This window comes from Lethenteron reissneri, chromosome 45 (genome assembly GCF_015708825.2).
Source record: "Lethenteron reissneri isolate LAM-NWPU_2019-01 chromosome 45, ASM1570882v1, whole genome shotgun sequence".
NCBI classification, from domain to species: Eukaryota; Metazoa; Chordata; class Hyperoartia; order Petromyzontiformes; family Petromyzontidae; genus Lethenteron; species Lethenteron reissneri.
The window spans coordinates 2,305,848-2,325,146 of record NC_083823.1 but is presented as its reverse complement, the minus strand read 5'-3'; the positions used below and the strand labels follow the sequence as shown (position 1 = coordinate 2,325,146).

At 54.8% G+C, this 19,299-nt stretch overlaps 2 protein-coding genes across 4 annotated transcripts in view; one reads left to right on the top strand and one right to left on the bottom strand.

Moving 5' to 3' along the window:
* The window catches only part of LOC133353785 (sodium/hydrogen exchanger 9-like), a 51,367-nt gene extending 45,727 nt beyond the window's left edge, over nt 1-5,640 (top strand). The window contains exons 13-16 of one of the 2 annotated variants that reach the window (XM_061570184.1): nt 1,051-1,099; nt 1,598-1,722; nt 2,901-3,006; nt 4,020-5,640. In XM_061570184.1, the coding sequence (XP_061426168.1) occupies nt 1,051-1,099; nt 1,598-1,722; nt 2,901-3,006; nt 4,020-4,433 (694 nt within the window). In that variant the 3' untranslated portion in view covers nt 4,434-5,640. The remainder of the gene's footprint in view (nt 1-1,050; nt 1,100-1,597; nt 1,723-2,900; nt 3,007-4,019) is intronic. The other variant, XM_061570185.1, reaches the window with a different exon arrangement.
* Nucleotides 5,641-10,945: 5,305 nt separating this feature from the next.
* On the bottom strand, nt 10,946-14,840 carry LOC133353832 (carbohydrate sulfotransferase 7-like). Of its 2 annotated transcripts, XM_061570264.1 has the most exons (4): nt 14,670-14,840; nt 13,565-14,369; nt 11,586-12,427; nt 10,946-11,303 (listed from the first exon to the last, which is right to left on the bottom strand). In XM_061570264.1, the coding sequence occupies exons 2-4, from the start codon at nt 14,225-14,227 to the stop codon at nt 10,949-10,951; spliced, it is 1,860 nt and encodes a 619-aa protein (XP_061426248.1). In that variant the 5' UTR covers nt 14,228-14,369; nt 14,670-14,840; the 3' UTR covers nt 10,946-10,948. The 2 variants fall into 2 exon arrangements, with proteins under 2 accessions (XP_061426248.1, XP_061426247.1); XM_061570263.1 differs by having other exon boundaries at nt 13,565-14,840.
* Between the last annotated feature and the right edge of the window lie 4,459 nt (nt 14,841-19,299).

Below are 19,299 nucleotides of genomic sequence, written 5' to 3'. Positions count from 1 at the left end.
GGAGAGAGAACGCGTCCGAGATATCGTCCATTGTGGACGCCACCTCGTGTGCAGCACTCAAGACCTCGACTGTCGCACCCGCAAGTCCAGCAGTGGATAGATAATGATCTAACGCCGATTAACGATGACGACGACGAAATACACCAGGGCTGAAGTTGCTCATTTGTTCCTTTCGGTGCGGCTCGCTTGCCCGTTGGCAGGAAATTTCCACCGGCGACGAGAGAGATACGGCTGCGGAGAGCCTCGTGCGGAGCCCAGATAATCTCCTCGGCGCGCCCACGGCCACCACCTGCGAGCTCGCGGCGGCAGCCACAGTGCCGAAGGAAAACAAATCTCTCTCTCCCGCGCGCACGGCGCGGGCGCGGGGAGTTGGGGGGGGGGCACGCACTCAAAACTATTTTGAGCACGGGATATTAGTGGCGAAGCAGAGCGGCGAGCAAAACGCTTCCGATCAGTGCGGTTGGTCGGCTGCGTAGAGTGCGAAAGAAGTTCAACGTCACACACACACACGTCGGTTTTCTGCAGGTGATGTGATCATTTTCGCCGGGCGGTAGTGGCTACGCACATGGCCTGTGTAATCCAGCTCCGTGATCAGGGCAGCGAGTGGTTGGTGGATCGTCGCTCGCAGATGTTGTGGAACTCCTTCCCTGTGCACGTCGAGGAGGTGCCCCCGTACCCGTCCAGTGCAAAATGTGGACTCCGCCTGCTCCCTCTGCATGGGGATAGCGTGTTTCACCCTCGCACGTGTGGGGTTTTCTCCGGGCGCTCCGGTTTCCTCCCACGTGTAAACACTCATTCATTGGCCGAGAACAACCGTCATATATAGAGGACCGCAGAGCTTGGGGCAGTTGTTGGTAGCGCCGGCTCGCCGCCTGGTGGCTGCTGCCTTCCTGCTTGTCTGTGGTACCTCCTACTGGCGCCTCTGAGTCATTTTCTCTCTCTCTACAGTTCATCAGGAACTTGCGGTCTGCGATTTTAGCGGAGATAAAGTCTGTGTCTCTCTCTCTCTGTGTCTCTCTGTTTGCATCTCTGTCTGTGTCCTCACTGCAGTGTGGGCGTAGACCCGGACGACGATTCCTTCACAGAACCTTCACGCAGAGTGAGTGTGGACCTCACTACTCACACCCCACCACTCACGCACCATCACTCAAGTACCCCACCACTGACTCACCTACCACTCTTGCCCCAACACTCACACCCCACCACTCACGCACCAAACCACTCCCACCCCACCACTCCCACCCACCACTCCCACCCCACCACTCCCACCCCACCACTCTCACCCACCACTCCCACCCCACCACTCTCACCCCACCACTCCCACCCCACCACTCTCACCCACCACTCCCACCCCACCACTCGCACTCCACCACTCGCACCCCACCACTCCCACCCCACCACTCACACTCACCACTCACACCCACCACTCACACCCACCACTCACACCCACCACTCACACCCACCACTCCCACCCCACCACTCACACCCCACCACTCACACCCACCACTCACACCCACCACTCACACCCACCACTCACATCACTCCCACCCACCACTCCCACCCCACCACTCCCACCCTCACCACTCGCTCTCCCCAGTCATTGCGATTGTCCCCTGTGCCACCCTGCTGCATCGCGCAGGACTCGTCCCAGGGCCTCGGGGGTCGCTCCACCAAGGAGGACAGCGCGTGGCTCTTCCGCGCGTGGTACAACGTCGATCACAAGTATCCTCCTGCAGCGCACGGTGTTCACGGCGGTGGGCGGTGGGTCGGAGGCGGGGGAGGGGGCAGTGAATGGTGGGGGGAAGGGGATGGGAGGCAATGTGTGGGTGGTGCAGGGTGGGGGCAGGGTGGGGGCAGGATGGTGCAGGGTGGTGCAGGGTGGTGCAGGGTGGGTGCAGGGTGGTGCAGGGTGGTCCAGGGTGGTGCAGGGTGGGGCAGGGTGGGTACAGGGTGGTTGCAGGGTGGGTGCAGGGTGGGGGCAGGGTGGGTGCAGGGGGGTGCAGAGTGAGGCAGGGTGGGTGCAGGGTGGGGGCAGGGTGGGGCAGGGTGGGGCAGGGTGGGGCAGGGTGGTGCAGGGTGGGTGCAGGGTGGTTACACTCGAGGCTCGCAGCAAGAAGTCCTGGGTTCGATTCCCGACCTGGGAGCAATATCTGCTGGGAGTTTGTGTGTCCCCTTTCCCTGTTCTGTATGGGTTTCCTCCCGTAGTTAATAAAATTATAATAAAAACATATAATGCAACGGATCCTGGCCAAACAACATCGCAATGCTGAAAGATTACCTGAAAATTTGATTGAAAACTCATTTCTTTCGAACGGCTTTTCTGTGTTTAGTTTGTTGTCCTTCCCAGCACCTCTGACTAGCACGGGTGGCTACGTACGGTGCCAAAGAAATTCCACATCCATACAGATGACTCAGTTTGGACTGCAGCAACGTCGTCCCGCCTCCTGCAAAAAACACTTGGCAGGACCCCTCCTCATGAATAAAAAGGTGTTGAGACTCAGCGAGGCTTTGCTGGACACCTGTGAAAAAGAGCTTTGCAGCTCATCGGATTCCTCCAGTATAAATAAATGTTGTGATTCTGGGTGGGGGCGGACGATGCCAGTGATGGCCCCGCGGCTCATAGTCACCAGCTCGTGTCACCGCTTGATCGATTTCTCGATCGCTCGCTAGTTTGCTTGATTGATCGGTCGCTCAATCGCTCGCTCGATCGCACAATCGCTCGAAGGCTCGATCGCTCGCTCGATTGATCAATCGCTCGATCACTCGATCGCTCTCTCAATCGCTCTCTCAATCGCTCTCTCAATCGCTCTCTCAATCGCTCTCTCAATCGCTCGCTCGATCGATCGCTAAATCGCTGGTTCATCCGTCGTTCCTCCCTTAACGAGCTCGCGCCCGCTCAGCTACCTGAAGCCGCTGCTGACGCACGCGGGGCCCCCGCTCACCGCCACCCTGCCCGGCTGCTGCGCACCCCTCGCCCGCCTCCTCACCAGCCCACAGGCCATGCAGGTGAGCGAGTGCGATTGTGCGCGTTTGTGCGCGTGTGTGCGTGTTTGGAGCAGCGGCGCTGTTGTTTGGCACGCTGCGCTACCGACCCAGCGGCACGCATTTGATTCCCGCTCATCGCCAACGTCAGTGACGAATATCTGAACCGGCCCTGGGCCTCGTCTAGGTCGACTCAGCCTTAAGTGAGTACCTGCTGCTGTGTGTAGAGCGACAGCAATACTGGGGAGGCAAAGGCAATCGGGTGAGGTGCCTGACTTAATCAGGCAACTCTTGCTCACGTAAATTGTAAATTTTTGCTTACGTATCCAGCCCTGAAATTTAGCAAAAAAGGAAGACTGGTCAAAGCGTCAAGGGTCAAAACAGTCCCCGCCATCATCCGTCTGTGGTCAATAAACTGAGTCGACCTTTGTACTAATTGGCCGTGTCGAGTGGTGGCGGGTTTAACTACACGCATTTATATTTGCGCGATCTGACCCAATAAAAATTAACCCGTAAAAACTAATTTTTTCACTATAAATCCTTTATATGCGTGTTCAATGGGCCACAACCCAGCCCACATTGGTCTTTGAAAGGGACGGCAAGAGTCCTCTCGTCCTCTGGCTTGAGATGGCTGCCACCTATGGGTCAGATGATTGCCTGCCACCATTAAGCAATTGGTAATTCAATAAATAAAAAATTCCTAAAATAACATTTTGGAAAAAAGAATTTCACGAAAATAAATTGTCACGCACAACGAGTCTGTGTGCAAAATGTCAGCTCGATTGGATCACGGGAAGTGGGTTAAAAAACGACCGAAAGATTTGCACGGTCGTAAGCAAGCAAGCAAGCACGCGAACTTAATATAAAGGATTTAAAAAAACCCCTCTATTATGGAGTTGGGCCAATGTGAACGAGTGGTCGCTGTTAAACGAGACACCGAGCCGTGACAGCTCTGTGACTCGCCGCGGAGGAGAGTGGCTCATGTGATGCCCTCGTTATCACCACCGCCACCGATGACCCCTCCGTGTGACCTTCAGAACGAGGGACGACTTCGCGACGAAGACGTCGTCATCCCAGAGACGGAGCTGTCATTCAACATCGGGGGCGGAGTCGATCCCAGCCACGCCCACCGGCACGCCAAGCCCCGCAGCGACGGCAGCGATGGCCAATCAGAGCGCGGCGCCTTCGGGGGGCCCTGGGGGCCGGGCGCCCAGGAGCTCCACCCCACTCACGTCACCGCCCCCTACGGCGGTGGCCCCGCCCCCTACGGCGGTGGCTCCGCCCCCTACGGCGATGGCCCCGCCCCCTACGGCGGTGGCTCCGCCTCCTACGGCGGTGGCCACGCCCCTTACGTCAGTGGCTCCGCCTCCGTGGAGTTCAGCTCCGCCCCCACGGACTTTGGCTCCGCCCAGACGGGATCAGGGGTCAACACTGGCAGTGTGCCCACGTAGAGAGATGGCCCCCCGGGGTCACGGAACACTGATGAACTGTGACGCAGGCGAAGCTGCCTCCATCGCAGCCGCTGCCCCGTCTCACCCCTCCGCTTGCCTCGTTGTCCACATCGACGTCACTACGTTCAGTTACAGGAGCTGGCGGTAACGGTGCCCGTAGCCGTGACCAAAATCGAGGATTTGTGAAAACGTGTTTAGAGTTTCATTTTTTTTTATTTCACTTGTAACAAACAAATAAAACGATCGCCCGTGTATCTTCTCGCAGTCGCTCGCGTCTCGCCGGTTTTTCCCGGGAGAACCTTCACGGCTGACCTCGTTGAAGCCAGCCGCGCGGCCGAGACGATTTCCCTTCCTTTTCAGTTTGTGTCCAGTAAACGCGATTCGGTGGTGGGACGTTAGAAAACGAAAATCGACATTTGCAGTGACCGGCGCCGGAATTGTTTAGCGGTTGCGGCGTCACCGCGCGGTTCTGCCCGGCTCCGTGGCTGCGTTTGTCCGAGAGGCGCTCTCGTGAGCTCAGCATAATAATCCGCGTCAGCGTTGGCAGCAGGCGAGCGTTGGTGCAGAGTTCAGTTTTCTTGCAGCAGGTAACTTCGAGCAAGACCTCTGCATGTATTGTGGGTCCTTGGACAACAACAAAAATAACAACGATATTTATCATCGACCAGTTCGTTACGTTCGCGCTGCACGTGTCAAACTCACGCCTTTCGATGCTGCCGCCAAACCGATCAATAAATTTACGACAGAAATTGGCCACGCCAGTACTCACGATCCCGAGTGAGGTTGAAGCCACCGGGCACGGCCACAAAGCGAATCGCCTCGTCGCTGTGTAAACGTTGCATCGCAGCCACAATTGACCTCCGCCGGCGGTGGCGGTGGCTTGAGGAGACCTTCATCCAGCAGTAGATTGACCACGTCTGGTGATGATGATGGTCCCGCAGAAAGCTCAGCACAGGTGCGAGCGCTCGAAAGGAGGCAGTGCCGAGTGGCGCGCTGTGTTTTTAGCGACCGCATGAAAGCACGCATCCACGCGCGAACGTGCGAGCGCACGGAGTCGTCACCGAGCCGTCAGCTCGGTGGCGGCTCCGTTTTCCCTCCACGACGATTTGCACTTGCGCCGCGTCGTGCGGGGCGCGCGCGTTGGGGCACGGGGGCCCCGTGCTGGTGCGTAAGAATATTTCTGTCCCTCTTCTGCCGTCGCCGTCGTCGTCGTCGTATAAAAACTTGGTGGGGCGACGGGACCCCCCCCCCCCTGCCTCCGCACACATCCAAATCCTCGCGACGGATTCGAGCGAAGGCGCCGACTCGTACGCCATTGGCGGACCTGTCTCGAAAATCAAATTTCTGTCTTGAAAACGAATTTATTTAGAACTTATTTTTGTGTTTTAGTCTGTTGTCCTTCCCCCGAACCTCCGATTAGCGTGGTTGGCTACGTACGGTGATGCAAAAGAATGTCAACCTACGTACATTACTTAGAGATGTGCTTCCGCATCAATGTGGGGGTTGACCTGGCGGCGAGTGGAGGGGGGGGGCTGCTGTGCATCCCTTTTGTTTTCTGTCTTTAAAAGCCCCAGCCACCTTTCACCTGGCGGCCGCCACGGGAACATTGCCACCACAAAGGGGATGCAAGTCAACCACGCCGCTCTGAACGGAACAACGAGGAGGGGCAGTGGCATGGCCGGGTGGTGTCGTGGCCAGGTGGTGGTGTGGATGGTGGTGGTGTGGATGGTGGTGGCATGGCCGAATGGTGGTTTGCTTGAGTGGTGGCGTGGCCGGGTGATAGTGTGGCCGGTGATAGTGTGGCCAGGTGATAGCATGAGTGGTAGGTGATGTGGCCATGTGGTATATGACCTTTGCCGTTTGTTGGAGAGGTTCGTGGTTCAAGTTCCGCTGGCTGCCCCGGTGAATACTGCCGGTCGCATTAGCCTCTAAGTCCGTGCCATCTGCATCACAGTGGCCGCTATAGACCCCCGTGGTTGTTATTACAAACGCTGTAGGCCACCCACGTGCACTGGCGGCATTGTCCGAATTTACAAAACTACTCACAAGTGACTGAACTGGAATAACCAATAACACCACAGCCTCCTGTTGGCAGACTAATGCCCACTGTCGTGTTGCATACATCTTGTGGTGCACACGGACAGCTGCCATCGGGGGGTCCCCTCGGCTAAGATGAAAAGTTCAGCTGGGCAACGGAACGATTGAGGTGCGTTGTAAGGCGCTCCGAGATGCCGGGGCATTTAAGCACTCGGACTCACCCTAACCCTTAAATGAACAAGATTGGGCCTTGCGACAGTCTTCCGAAGCGATAGGCAAGCGACGGTGTCGGTGGTTCGGAACTGTTTACAAATGCAGGGTACGGAGCGCCAGCGGGTGGCTCGCTCACATCATACCACGCAGCACCAGGGTTACCCATTGCATCGGCTTTCGTTTAATTGTTTTAGTTGATTCCCCGCGTCTGCCTAACCCTCGACTCGAAGTCGCCTCTCCGAGCCCCAGAGATGTATTCAGGGGATGAACTTCGATCCGAGCGTAACTACAAGACTCGCCACACTTGAACGCTGGGACATTCCCCTCCCGTAACAGGGCCAGGCAGAAATTTTTCATTTTTAAACATTTACATAAAACAAAATGTTGTAAATAATAATATCAAAGTATATGTACGTGTAACCCTAACTGCCGCACGGATGTCACGGTAAGTCTTTGATACCCTAATTGTTGTACTGCCCAGGCACAGAAGTGGAATGTAAAGGTAATTGATTTAACGGAGTGCTGCTGCTGCAGATGAAATATTATTGGTTAATCCGCAAATATGTTTGGCCTGTTTGCCTCTGCTCTAGACATGCATTGTGTGTGTGAGTCCTGTGTGTGCGTCTGTGCGTATGGGGAGCGGTGGGGGAGCGGTTAGCGCACCGCACTAGAAGCCCGATGAGTTCGATTCCCGCTCACGGCCAACACCAATCAAGATTAACTAAGCCGGTCCTGGGCCCCCCTCCCCTAGGTCGACTCAGTCTCAAATAAGTACCCATCACCACTGGGGAGACAAATGCGGCCGTGTGCGGTGCTGCATTCTCCCCCCTCCCCGCCTCGTGTGCTGTGTCGGCCTTCATAGGTGCTCGCTAACAGCACTTGGCCCAAACGTCTGTTTAAGGCTATACGGGGATCGTTGTCTTTGTGAGTGTGTGTGCACGTGCGTGTCAGTGTAACAGCTTTGTGGAGAGGTGTCGTAGTGGTTAGCGCACTGCGCTACGAACCCGGTGACCCAAGTTCGATTCCCGCGCATGGCTAACATGGAGTGGCGAATAACGAAACAGAGCCTCGGCTCCTAGGTCGACTCAACCTTAAATTAGTACTTTGGTGCGGAGTATAAACTTCAACACTGGGGAGATAAAGGCGGCCGGGCGTGGTGTTGACCACACCACCCCTCTCGCCTGCTGTATCCACCTTCACAGGTGCTCGCAAACACCCCCTTCCCCTACAGCCTTTCCGAGGCTATCCCGGTGGGGTTGATCTTTTATCTTTGGCTTCGTGGTGATGATGGTGGTGGTGGTGGTGGTGTGCATGTTTAAATGCATGTGTGTTCCCCGGCGACCCGACATATGCTCTACGGGCAATCTAAGATTTAAATAAACATCGTGTTTCCATTTTGGAGAAAGTTCTCCTTGTTGTCGTTGGTTTGTTTTGTTCCGTCTGCGTCGAGGTTTAATCCCGACGGGCAATCCCCGGGGGCTTCTCCGTCGTCTTCCAAACAGTTCTAGATTTGAAGCTTTCGTGACCGCAAGGACTCATACTCTTAGGTTTTTTCGGTAAAGTCACGTAGGTAAGGTAAAAAAATGTTTTAATAAAAAATCACGACGTTTCGGAGGCAACACAAGCTTCCGTCTTCAGGTGGAACCGTCACAGCACAATAGCTGTATCAAGTAAAGAGAAATTCCAAGAGACCCGACCTTGTATATATACTGTTTCAGGGGGGGGGGGGGGGGGGGAGCCAGGATAGGCCCCTGGATCGGAGTTTTTGTTGTAGCTTTAACAGTTGTTGTGTGCTACACTTTCTAAACATTGTACCCGGTACAGATCAAACGGTAACAACAACAACAATTGCCGCAGCTCTGCCGTCCTATAGCAACTGTCGTGAAGCAGTACAGGGCGGTCCAGATGTCCCGTGACCCCCCCCCCCCCCCCTCCATTTCAATCTCTAAAACTTACTATATTTTTGTAATAAATCTTTATTCAAACATAAATGTACATGCGAAAGAAAAAATGTTAGAGGTCAATTAATTGGGGGGGGGGGGGGAGGTGGGAGGGGGGTCACAAGACATCTGGAGCGGTGGCGCAGTGGTTAGCGCACTGGACTACAAACCCGGGCGACTTGCGTTACAATTCCCGGCCACGGCTAACATCAGTGGCCAGCGCTACGTGGAACTGGTCATGGCAACCCCACCCTCTCCCCTCACCAACAGACACTGAGTGACCAGCGTGGCGAAGTATGGACAAATCAACGCCCCCCCCCCATCGCAATTACAACCTGAGGGGGAGGAGGGGGTGTTCATCCAGCAGTGGATTGGCTGTAAGTTGTATATCCACATTGACGCAGTGCATACCCCGTCTTGTTTCTCATGATGATGAAGGTGGCACTCAGTTTCTGCTCAGCGTCTCGAGGCACACTGCGATATACAGGGCACGTCGATGCTGCGTAATTGTCTTCTAGTGGATTCATTCGCGTCGATCTCCGGGCGTGGCAGCTCTAAACAACGGGCGCAAGTTTCTTTCCAGAAGAGGAGGCTTGCCATCACAAAGACAAAGATCCCCCCCCCCGTGTAGCCCAAAGAGACTGTTGGGGCAAGTGCTGTCAGCGAGCGCCTATGAAGGCGCTCGAGGGGGTACCCGTTTGATGCTGAGTCGACCTAGACGGAGGCACAAGACCGGTTCAATTAATCGTCGCCAGGATCGTAGCTCACGCACAAACGAGACGTGGCATGATCCCAGAGCGTCCGTCGCCTGTTGCTGAGGTTGGCGGTTCGAACTCTATCGGCCGCCCTGGTTATTACTACTCGTGCAGTGTTAACCGTAAAGATACTACTTCCCGTGACGAGTAGGAAGACGTTGTGTGTGCCGGTCTTGTCAAATGCGACGAAATAACAGCGCAAATGGTGTTGCACATCGCAATACCAATTCATAACGCACAGCGAGGCTTTTCTGGGTAAAATAACCGTCATAATTGATGATTACTCACAATGTTCATAATTGATGATGATGACTCACAATGTTCAGGCACGAAGGACGACAACAGTGAGGAGAACAACGAAAGTTGTGTACGTATGTTGGACTTCTTTCGCGCCGTACGTAGCCAATCGGAAGTGCGGGGGAAGGACAACAAACGAAGTACATTAACAACAACAACAACGCAGTTGTCAACAAATCCATGTTCAATCAAGACGATTTCAAGGTGCATCAGAGCGCCCAGTGGCTTCCGAACATCGGAAGGGAAGAAACGACGCAGAAGCGGCACAGCTGAGAAAGCGCCGCGCGACGATGATGATGACGATGATGATGATGACGACGATGATGATGATGACGATGATGATGACGATGATGACGACGATGATGACGATGATGATGATGATGACGATGACGATGATGACGATGATGATGATGACGATGATGACGACGATGATGATGATGACGATGATGACGATGATGATGATGACGATGATGACGACGATGATGACGATGATGATGATGATGACGATGACGATGACGATGATGACGACGATGATGATGATGACGATGATGATGATGATGACGATGATGACGATGATGACGATGATGATGATGACGATTATGACGACGATGATGACGATGATGATGATGACGACGATGATGATGATGACGACGATGATGATGATGACGATGATGATGATGACGATGATGACGACGATGATGACGATGATGATGATGATGACGATGACGATGATGATGATGATGACGATGATGACGACGATGATGATGATGACGATGATGACGATGATGACGATGATGATGATGACGATGATGACGACGATGATGACGATGATGATGATGACGATGACGATGATGACGATGATGATGATGACGATGATGACGACGATGATGACGATGACGATGACGACGATGATGACGATTATGATGATGACGATGATGACGACGACGATGATGACGATGATGATGACGACGATGACGATGATGATGATGACGACGATGGCGATGATGATGACGACGATGACGACGATGATGACGATGATGATGACGACGATGATGACGACAATGATGATGATGATGACGATGATGGCGATGATGATGCGATGACCTCCGTCTTTGTTTAACAGGCAGCCAAACGCCGCCGCCACCGCTGCTGCTGCTGCTGCGAGGATGCCCGGAGTTTGGAGTGTGTCGTGACGGTGACTCATGCGAAGTGCTCACGGCTCTCCACCACCGCATTGTCTCCCCTCCACCCCCACCCCACGGGTCGTCCTTGTTCAGATCCAGAGGAAGTTGCCCCGGGACGCCGGACAGCTGAGCGGGTATCCCGCGACGCTCATGACCTCACGACACAGCGCCTGGACGACGCGCACCCTCTCGGCGCTCAGCGTCCTCCTCCAGCCGCTCAGACTCACGTTGGCGTCCCTGGGGCTCACGGCGAACGCGGGACGGGGCCGCGCTCGGGACGGGAGTCGAACCTGGGTGCCGTCGCCCTTCGGGGAGGGCGCCTCCACCAGCGCGTTGAGCAGCGCCGAGGCGTCGGGGCTGGGAGGGAGGCCGGCGAAGGTGTAGAGGGAGGAGAGGGAGCGCTCGGGGTGCGTCAGGAAGTCTTCGTAGCGCAGCAGCAGGTACCTGGCGCGCAAACGGGACAGCAGTACGGACACGTCACATGGCGATACGCCGATTTTTTTTTTCCATTGGCACAGCCGAGCGGAGCTGACGCGGAGGCGCTCTCGGTACGGGTGGGATTCCACCAGCTGTCAATCAGCCAAACCAACTCATTCTGCCACCCAAACACTCAGACACTCATTCACATACTAACTTGCCGATACACTCATCTACTTACCTATACACTCACCCACCCACCAACCTACCTTTACATTCACCCACCCATATACTCATCCACTCGCTCACCTGTGCCGTAGCCAGGGCTCCAGGATTCCCTGTTGCACTCCCTGAGCAGAGCTCCTGCACAGCACCTCCATGAGATTCCCCGTAAAGTCCACGCGAGAAAGTGGTGGTGGTGGTGGTGGTGGATTCTGGTATGGGACATTCCGCTGCTGCTGTGCAGGTCGCGCATAGTGGCGGTTACCACCACCACCAGCAGCAGCACGGGTATCAGCAACGTCACCGTCAACACCAGCGAAATGATCTGCACCAGCAGCGCCAGCACCAGCAAAGTTCGCATCAGCAGCACCAAGAGCAGCAGCAGCAAATAGATCAGCAGCACCGGCAGCTCCTGCACCAACCCCAGCACCACCACCACCAGGGGCAGCGGCTACGGTGCTGCTGCTGGTGCTGCTGCTGCTGGCGGTGGCGTTGTAGCGCCGTGGGGGGAGCAGTGAGCGCGCCAGCTGCGCGCTGTCCCGGGCGAGCGCGCGCCGCACGCGCTGGCGCGAGGCGGCGACGGCGCGCGGATCCCGCAGGAGGTGCACCACGCGCACGTCCAGCGCGCCGCCACGACCCTCCTGTCCCTCCTCCTCCTCGCCCCCCTCGTCCTGCTCCTGCAGCAGCAGCGGCCTCAGCGCGTGCAGCTCCAGCAGGCGCACGTCCTTGACGGCCACGACGCCGAAGCGGCGGCACTGCTCCTCCAGTTGGCGCAGCGACACGCGGGGGCAGCGGCGTCCGCACGCCGCGCCGCCGCTCCTGGGCACAGCCCCGTGCCTGCTGCTGCTGCCGCCGCTGTCGCTGCTGGTGGTGTTGGTGGTGGTGCCGGTGGTGGTGGGCATGGGGCAGAGCGCTTGCGAGCACATGACCTGGATGGTGGGGGGTGGGGGGGGCAGAACAAGATAAAAATACACAACGCCTTGTCTGAATTTAATTCGTATTCACATAAACATGTGTGGCGCGCGCGCGCGCAGCGACGGGTTTCGTTCACGCTCAGCAAAACGGAGAGAGAGAAATGTGAAGAGGAAGCATGAGAATGACGGAAGAGCCGCCAAGGAAGCCGGCAACATCGTGCCGACAATTTCCCAATCTCTGCGTGCCCTTTACGTACAAGTCCCGAGTCGTTTGGCCAACACCCCCCAAATGAGTTTCGAACCAAACTCCGGGACTCCTCCATGTGTCGCCAGACCCCGCCGAGCGAGCCACCAGCCGCCCTCCGCTCGCTCCGTCTCAAACAATTCGGCTACCTTTCGATTTAAAGCTTTCGTGACTGCAGGGATTAATCGTCTTGGTTCTTTCGGTAAAGTCACGTAGAAGGGAAATAATAAAATAATAATAACAGGTCTGTCTTGCCGACAGACCTGTTCTTCACCTGAGGACGGCTGCTTGCGTTGTGGCCGAAACGTCGTGAGAATTATTTTATTATGTTGAATTTTTATTATTTTATTATTTCCCTTCTACGTAACTTTACCGAAAGAACCAAGAAGAATTCGGCGACCTTCACCCATTCTGGACTCCGCACGCGTCTAGACGATGTGGCCAGAATATCGTCGTCCACGTGGCCATAAGCCGCGTTCGTCGAGTTATCGTTCCAGGTCGCTTCTGAAAGAGAGCCACATCGCCGCTCAGTGGGCCTGAGCTGGTGAAATAAATAATAGTTCATAGTTCTTGACCTGAAGCTTTCGTGACTGCAGGACTACCGAAAGACCCACAAAGTATATATTTAAAGCTTTTGTGACTGTAGGGATTCATCTTCTTGGTTCTTTCGGTAAAGTCACGTAGAAGGGAAATAATAAAATAATAAAAATAAAACAATAAAATTCTTTTTTTTATTTTTGATTTTATTATTTACCTTCTACGTGACTTTACCGAAAGACCCACAGAGTATATATTTATACTCTCTGGTTCTTTCGGTATCAAGTAAAGTTCATAGTTCATTCTGACGGTGACGACCCCCCCCCCACCTCTCTGAGTAGAAGACCCACGGCACCGCCACCTGTCCGCACCTTGTTACGCTGCCATCCGAAGAGGAGCCGCGCGTCGTCGCGACCGCGGATGAGCGGCGAGAGCGCCCGAGAGAGGCGGCACTGGAAGAGGTCACGGAGCAACTCTACGGCCTTGGGCTGGAGCTCGAGGGCCCCGCGGTCAGGGAAGGCCCTCCACAGGTGCCACAGCGGCTCGAACATGTAGAAGACGGCCGGGTGCTGGTTCAGGAGCTCCCCCACGAACGAGGAGCCAGACCTCCACGTGGTGTGGATGTACACGTGGCGGCGTGCACGCGGCGCTGCAGCTTCTGCCGGTGCTCGTGGTGATGGTGGCGGTGGCATCGGGTGTAAAGCTGTTCCTGCTGGTGCTTCTGCTGCTGCTACCGCTAGTGGTGGTGATGATGATGATGACGACGACGCAGAGGGCGACCACCCCCGGGCGAGTCGCTGCTGAGTTCGGTACCACGCGGCCGTGGCGTTCGAACGCCGCGGATTCGCGTCCTCGCACGGGTCGAGCAGGAACGCGGCGCCGGCCACCGCAGCCGCAGCCGCCGCGTCTCTGTTCGCCCAGCGACGCGATGGAGAGAACGCACCCTGAGTCCACATGAGGAGCACCGCGAGGCCCATGGAATAGGCTAGCAGCAGAGCGAGGAGAAGCGAAAAGACGCACAGCCTCGCACGCATTGCGCGCCCCGTTTCCCGGCCGCGAGGAGTCCACAGGGCCGGGTTCGATCAAGGCCGGCGGGGTCTTGTGCGGTCTTACGAACGATGGAGAGAGCGAGCGAGCGAGCGATCCAGGGAAGTGACGCGAATCGAATTCAACTTTCTGTTGGGGGGGAAAAGGAAAAGGGTGTATCCGTTATTCGACCACGAACTTGTTTGTAATGATCGAAACGACGAAGAGGGACACACGTGTCCTTCCAAGACGCGTGGCCTGCGTATTCGCGACCAGGAGAGAGAGAGAGAGAGTGTTCCACGATCTGTGATCGTTGCCCTTCCTCCGCACCTCCGATTATCACGGTGAGCTACGCAAGGCACGAAATAAGTTCAACAGACAGACAATAAACGCATGCGTTCGAGATGCGGTGAATGCAATTAAAATAAGCCACACGTTCATTATACTCACGTCCAACCACAGTCACAATCATATCAAATTACGGCTACAATCGTGTCCAATAACGGTTATGATTGTAATCAATGAGCTATGATCAAATCCATTAATGGTTACAATCCTGTCCCGTGATTGCGCGCTGCTGGAATCCGAGCACTGACTCGGCTCTCTCGCCGACGGAGTGAGTCAGTCCGGACAATTTTGAAATAATCAAATGGCCACATCTACTACTGCTGCCGTTGCGACGAAGGAAGGGGAAATGAGTGCACGTACAGGCAGTGCTCTTCCTGTGCGTGGGTGTGCGTGTGTATGTATGTATAGAGGCGTGCAATGGTGAGCGGTGGTGCAACGGTTAGCGCACTGAGGCCACCCCAGTTCGATTCTCGCTCACGGCCAACAATAACGAATATCTGAACCGGTCCTGGGCCTCCCCTATGTCGACTCAATCTAAAATGAATAACTGGCGCAATGTGTAAACATCGCAACTGGGGAGACAAAGGCGGCCGGGCGTGGTGCTGGCCACCCACCCTCTCGTGTGTCGTGCCGACCTTTATAGGTGCTCGCTTACAGCACTTGCCCCAACAGTCTGTTAAGCCTATACGGGGGATCTTTGTCTTTGTATACACGCGTGTGTGCGTCTGTGTGTGTGTGGAGGGGGTTTTCATTGGTCGCTCGCTAACAGCACTTACCCTAGTAATTTGCTGAGGCTATACCGGTGAACTTTGTGTTTGGGGGGGGAGCGGTGGCGCCGTGGTTGGCGCACTGCGCCACCCGAGTTCGATTCCAGCTCACGACCCTATAACAGTGGAAGCGAACAATTGAACAAGTCCCACCTAGGTCGACTCGGCCTCAAATTAGGAGGCCGCGTGACGTGTTAACGTCAGAGCGGTGTTGGCCACCCAACCACCGGCGTTCATCACAGCCCTTGCCCCAGCAGTCTGGCCCAGGTTACACGGGGGATCTTTGTCTTTGTGTTTTCGCGAGTTTTTAGCGGAAGCAGGTCAACCCTGGGTGCACGCATATCTGGGTTCATCTTTCACGCACACGACGACAATAACCCCCCCCCCCCCCCCGCGTAAGCCTTAACAGACTGTTGGGGCAAGTGCTGTTAGCGAGTAGCAGCACCTATGAAGGCCGAAACGACACACGAGGGGGTGGGTGGCCAGCACCACGCCCGGCAGACTTTGTCTCCGCTGCAGTTGCGATGTTTAGAGACCGCGCCAGGTACTCATTTGATGCTGAGTCGACCTAGGGGAGGCCCAGGACCGGTACAGATAATCCGTCACTGGTGTCGGCCGTGAGCGGGAATCGAACCCGTGTCGCTGGGTTCACAGTGCAGCGCGCTAACCGCTGCACCACCGCTCCCCACACACACAGAGACACACACAGACAGACGGCCGCTACTCGCAGGGCCCCCTCGTACAGAAGAGGGTGCTGTCACCAACAACCAGCAGCTGGCACAAGCGTGACTCACAATGGGAACGCGCAGATAAAAATTAGGAACCAGGCTGTGGTTGTCTGATGGATGGACTCGCCATATGAATGTGGAATTTCCACCACTGGCTCAGAAGATGGGCACCGCCGTCAATGTCGTCCATGAGTCCAGACCAGGCTGGTCACTTGTCGGTACCACACATAAGGTTGCATAACTTTAGTAGTTCACATTTATTTAACTACCTCGCCTGGTGTGTAGGAGGTCGTGGTTTGGATTCGGACCCTGACGCCCGTATATTTTGGAGTCTGCGTGTCTCTCTCCCCGTGGTCGCGTAGATTTGTCTCCGGGTCCTCCGGTTTTCCCTTCCACATTTAGAATTAACGTGCGTTTACAGAATTTGGCTGCTTTGAATGTCCACGTGATAAGCCACTTCGTTGTGATATCATTTGTGGCCAGTAAGCGTCTCAAAAAGAGCTATTTAGTTCAGTGGGCCTTACCTGGCAGAAGAACAAAAATTTGTTCAGTTTATGTGGCCAAAAACAGTGAATTAATGATCAATTCGTTACAAGTGGCAATATAATATATCTGGCTGTGTTGGGTGGTGGAGGGTTTTAATAAACACAAATTCGGTAACTTGGCCAACCCCGGGACATCTGTGAAAAGGAGCTGTATAGCTAATCGGATTCCGCCAGTATGAACACACATTCCGATTGTGACCCCCCCCCCGCCCCCCTCAAATATATCGTACATTTTGAAGAACTTTGCTTTGTTAAAGCGTTCGTTTGCTCGACTGTGGGTGGAGGAAGTTGGAGGAAGATTCGGGTCAGGGTTGGGGGGGGGGTCTGGGTCTGATTTCCGTAAGTTTTCACCACCTCAGTGTCACCCAACCTCCTCCACCCCCCCCCCCCCCCGTGTCTTTGTGGTTTCCGCACCGCGCTAAATCACGAAACGGAAAACGTCCCCCGCATGTTTTGTTCCACTTTTTTTTAGTATTCGTCCACGCTCACTGTATCGGCGGATCTCGGAAGCTAGGCAAGGTTTTTTTTTTATTTTGGGGCCTGAATATCGCTCCGCGGTTGGCGAGCACCTCGCATTTGAAAATAACAAGGCGCGTGACGTATAGTGGGAAGCAGAGAGCAGTTGCAGCAAAGATCCCCTGCTGTGCCGTGCCGTGCTTGTATACTTGGGGGCGCCACGGTGGCTAGGAGATGTCAACTACCTCGCCTGGTATGCAGGAGGTCGTGGGTTCGATCCCGACCCTGACGCTTGTACGTTTAGGAGTTTTCGTGTCTCTACTCCCCCCGTGGTCGCGTGGATTGTTCTCTGGGTCCTCCGGGTTTTCCCTCCACATTTAGAATTCACGTGCGTTTAGAGTATTTGACCGCTATAAATTTCCACGCGATTAACCACCTCGTTGAGCTATCATTTGTGGCCAGGTCGCATCCGAAAAATATCGATATGACTCAGTTGGCCTTACTTAGTAAAATAAATAAGTTTAAATAGCCTGGGGAGGTATGGCCAAATAGCCCCCCCCCCCCTACAACCCACACCGCGTGTCACTCTCAACAACAACAAAAAAAATGTTGCATTGTTGGGTAGTATATTTGAACCAAAGGTGGAGGTGCCCAGGTAGCTCAGGGGTCAAAGTGCTGAGCCGGAACAGCTGAGATCCTGGCTTTGGAACCGAATTTCTGTCGCCTGTAAAGCGACCGGGCTTCTCACGTGCATCGAGTTGATGGTCTGATCCCGCTCGACAGTGACTGCACCCACACACACACAGCAATGTAGCACGTCAGATTCGGCGTGGTTTACATTAAAATCTGCCGCATGCCAACTTAGAGAGGTAAACAGTTCAGGTTGAGAGCCGTGCCCCCGTGGGTCGATGATGATGAGCATGAGGATGACCGGACAGCCAATTCTGGTCAAGATGTTTAAGGGATTACATCTTGAATCATTGGCTCACTTGATGCAGCACATCTGGCTGTGACGGTTCCACCTGATGACGGAGACTTGTGTTGCCTCCGAAACGTCGTGATTTTTATTTTATTTTACTTTTATAATTTTAATGTTTTACCTACGTGACTTTACCGAAAACACCTAAGAAGATGTTGCCACTCAATCGCGGCCGTCTGTCGCCAGGGAGCTCGGTGTGGAATGTGGAATTTCCACCACCCACCGACTTCACCCGCGATCAGGTAAGCAACTTCGTACGATGCTGCGAGGATCGGTTTGTTGATGGGTACAAAGCCGAGAACAGGCAGAGTAGCCTTTTCATCGAATCTGGTTCTCTTCACCTTGAATTCAGCGAGCGTTGTGTTCTTGTATTCCCCATCTCCATGCAGCTTAAGGAAGTGTTCCCTTAGTTTTGCCGGTGCTAGACTAGAATTGCTCAACTTGGCATTGCAAATCATGCAGTTAGGAGGCTGACTCCCATCACGTTCCGTTACACATGCGAATCCATATTGTACATATTCGTCCGACCACTTTCTTTTCTTGCTCGACATAGTTAGTATGAAGGGATCAAAATATTAAGAAAGAAATCACACGACGTACCATCACGACAGTCACAAGTCGACTACCGAGCGCACCAAATTCGCTGCAGCACAGATAGGCCAAGCGATGTAGCGTGATCACTTGCAGCCAATGATGGCCAAGCCGGACGTGTCATCACGAATCATATGAGTCAAGTGTGTGTCTTAACCTCCGCCGAACCCCTGAGACTGACTCACCGAACCCCTGGGGTTCGATCGAACCCAGGTTAAGAACCACTGGGATAGATCATCCTAGAGAGAACGGAATGCGCGGGGCATGCATAATACAGTGAAGCTGCTCTCTTATCTGCATTGTACAGGTAGGAACAATATGTTCCACACTGCCCACCAGGGATTTTTTGTCTGTCTGTCGTGCATAAATATATATATAATATAAACAGCCATTTGATTGGTGGAGACCGACTGCCGGGTACGGAGAGGGGAGGTGCCTAAGGGAGGAGGGTCAGAGGAGGGTCTAAGGATATGGGGGGGGGAGGGTGGTCAGGGGAGGGGCCTAAGGGAAGGGGGGGTCAGCGGAGGGGCCTGAGGGGGGGGTGGTCAGGGGAGGGGCCGAAAGGGGGGGGGGGGTCAGGGGAGGGGCCTAAGCAAGGGGGAGGGGCCGATAGTGAAGGGGGCTGTCTGCCTGGCTACCTCAAGTCACGTGATCTTGTACACAGGT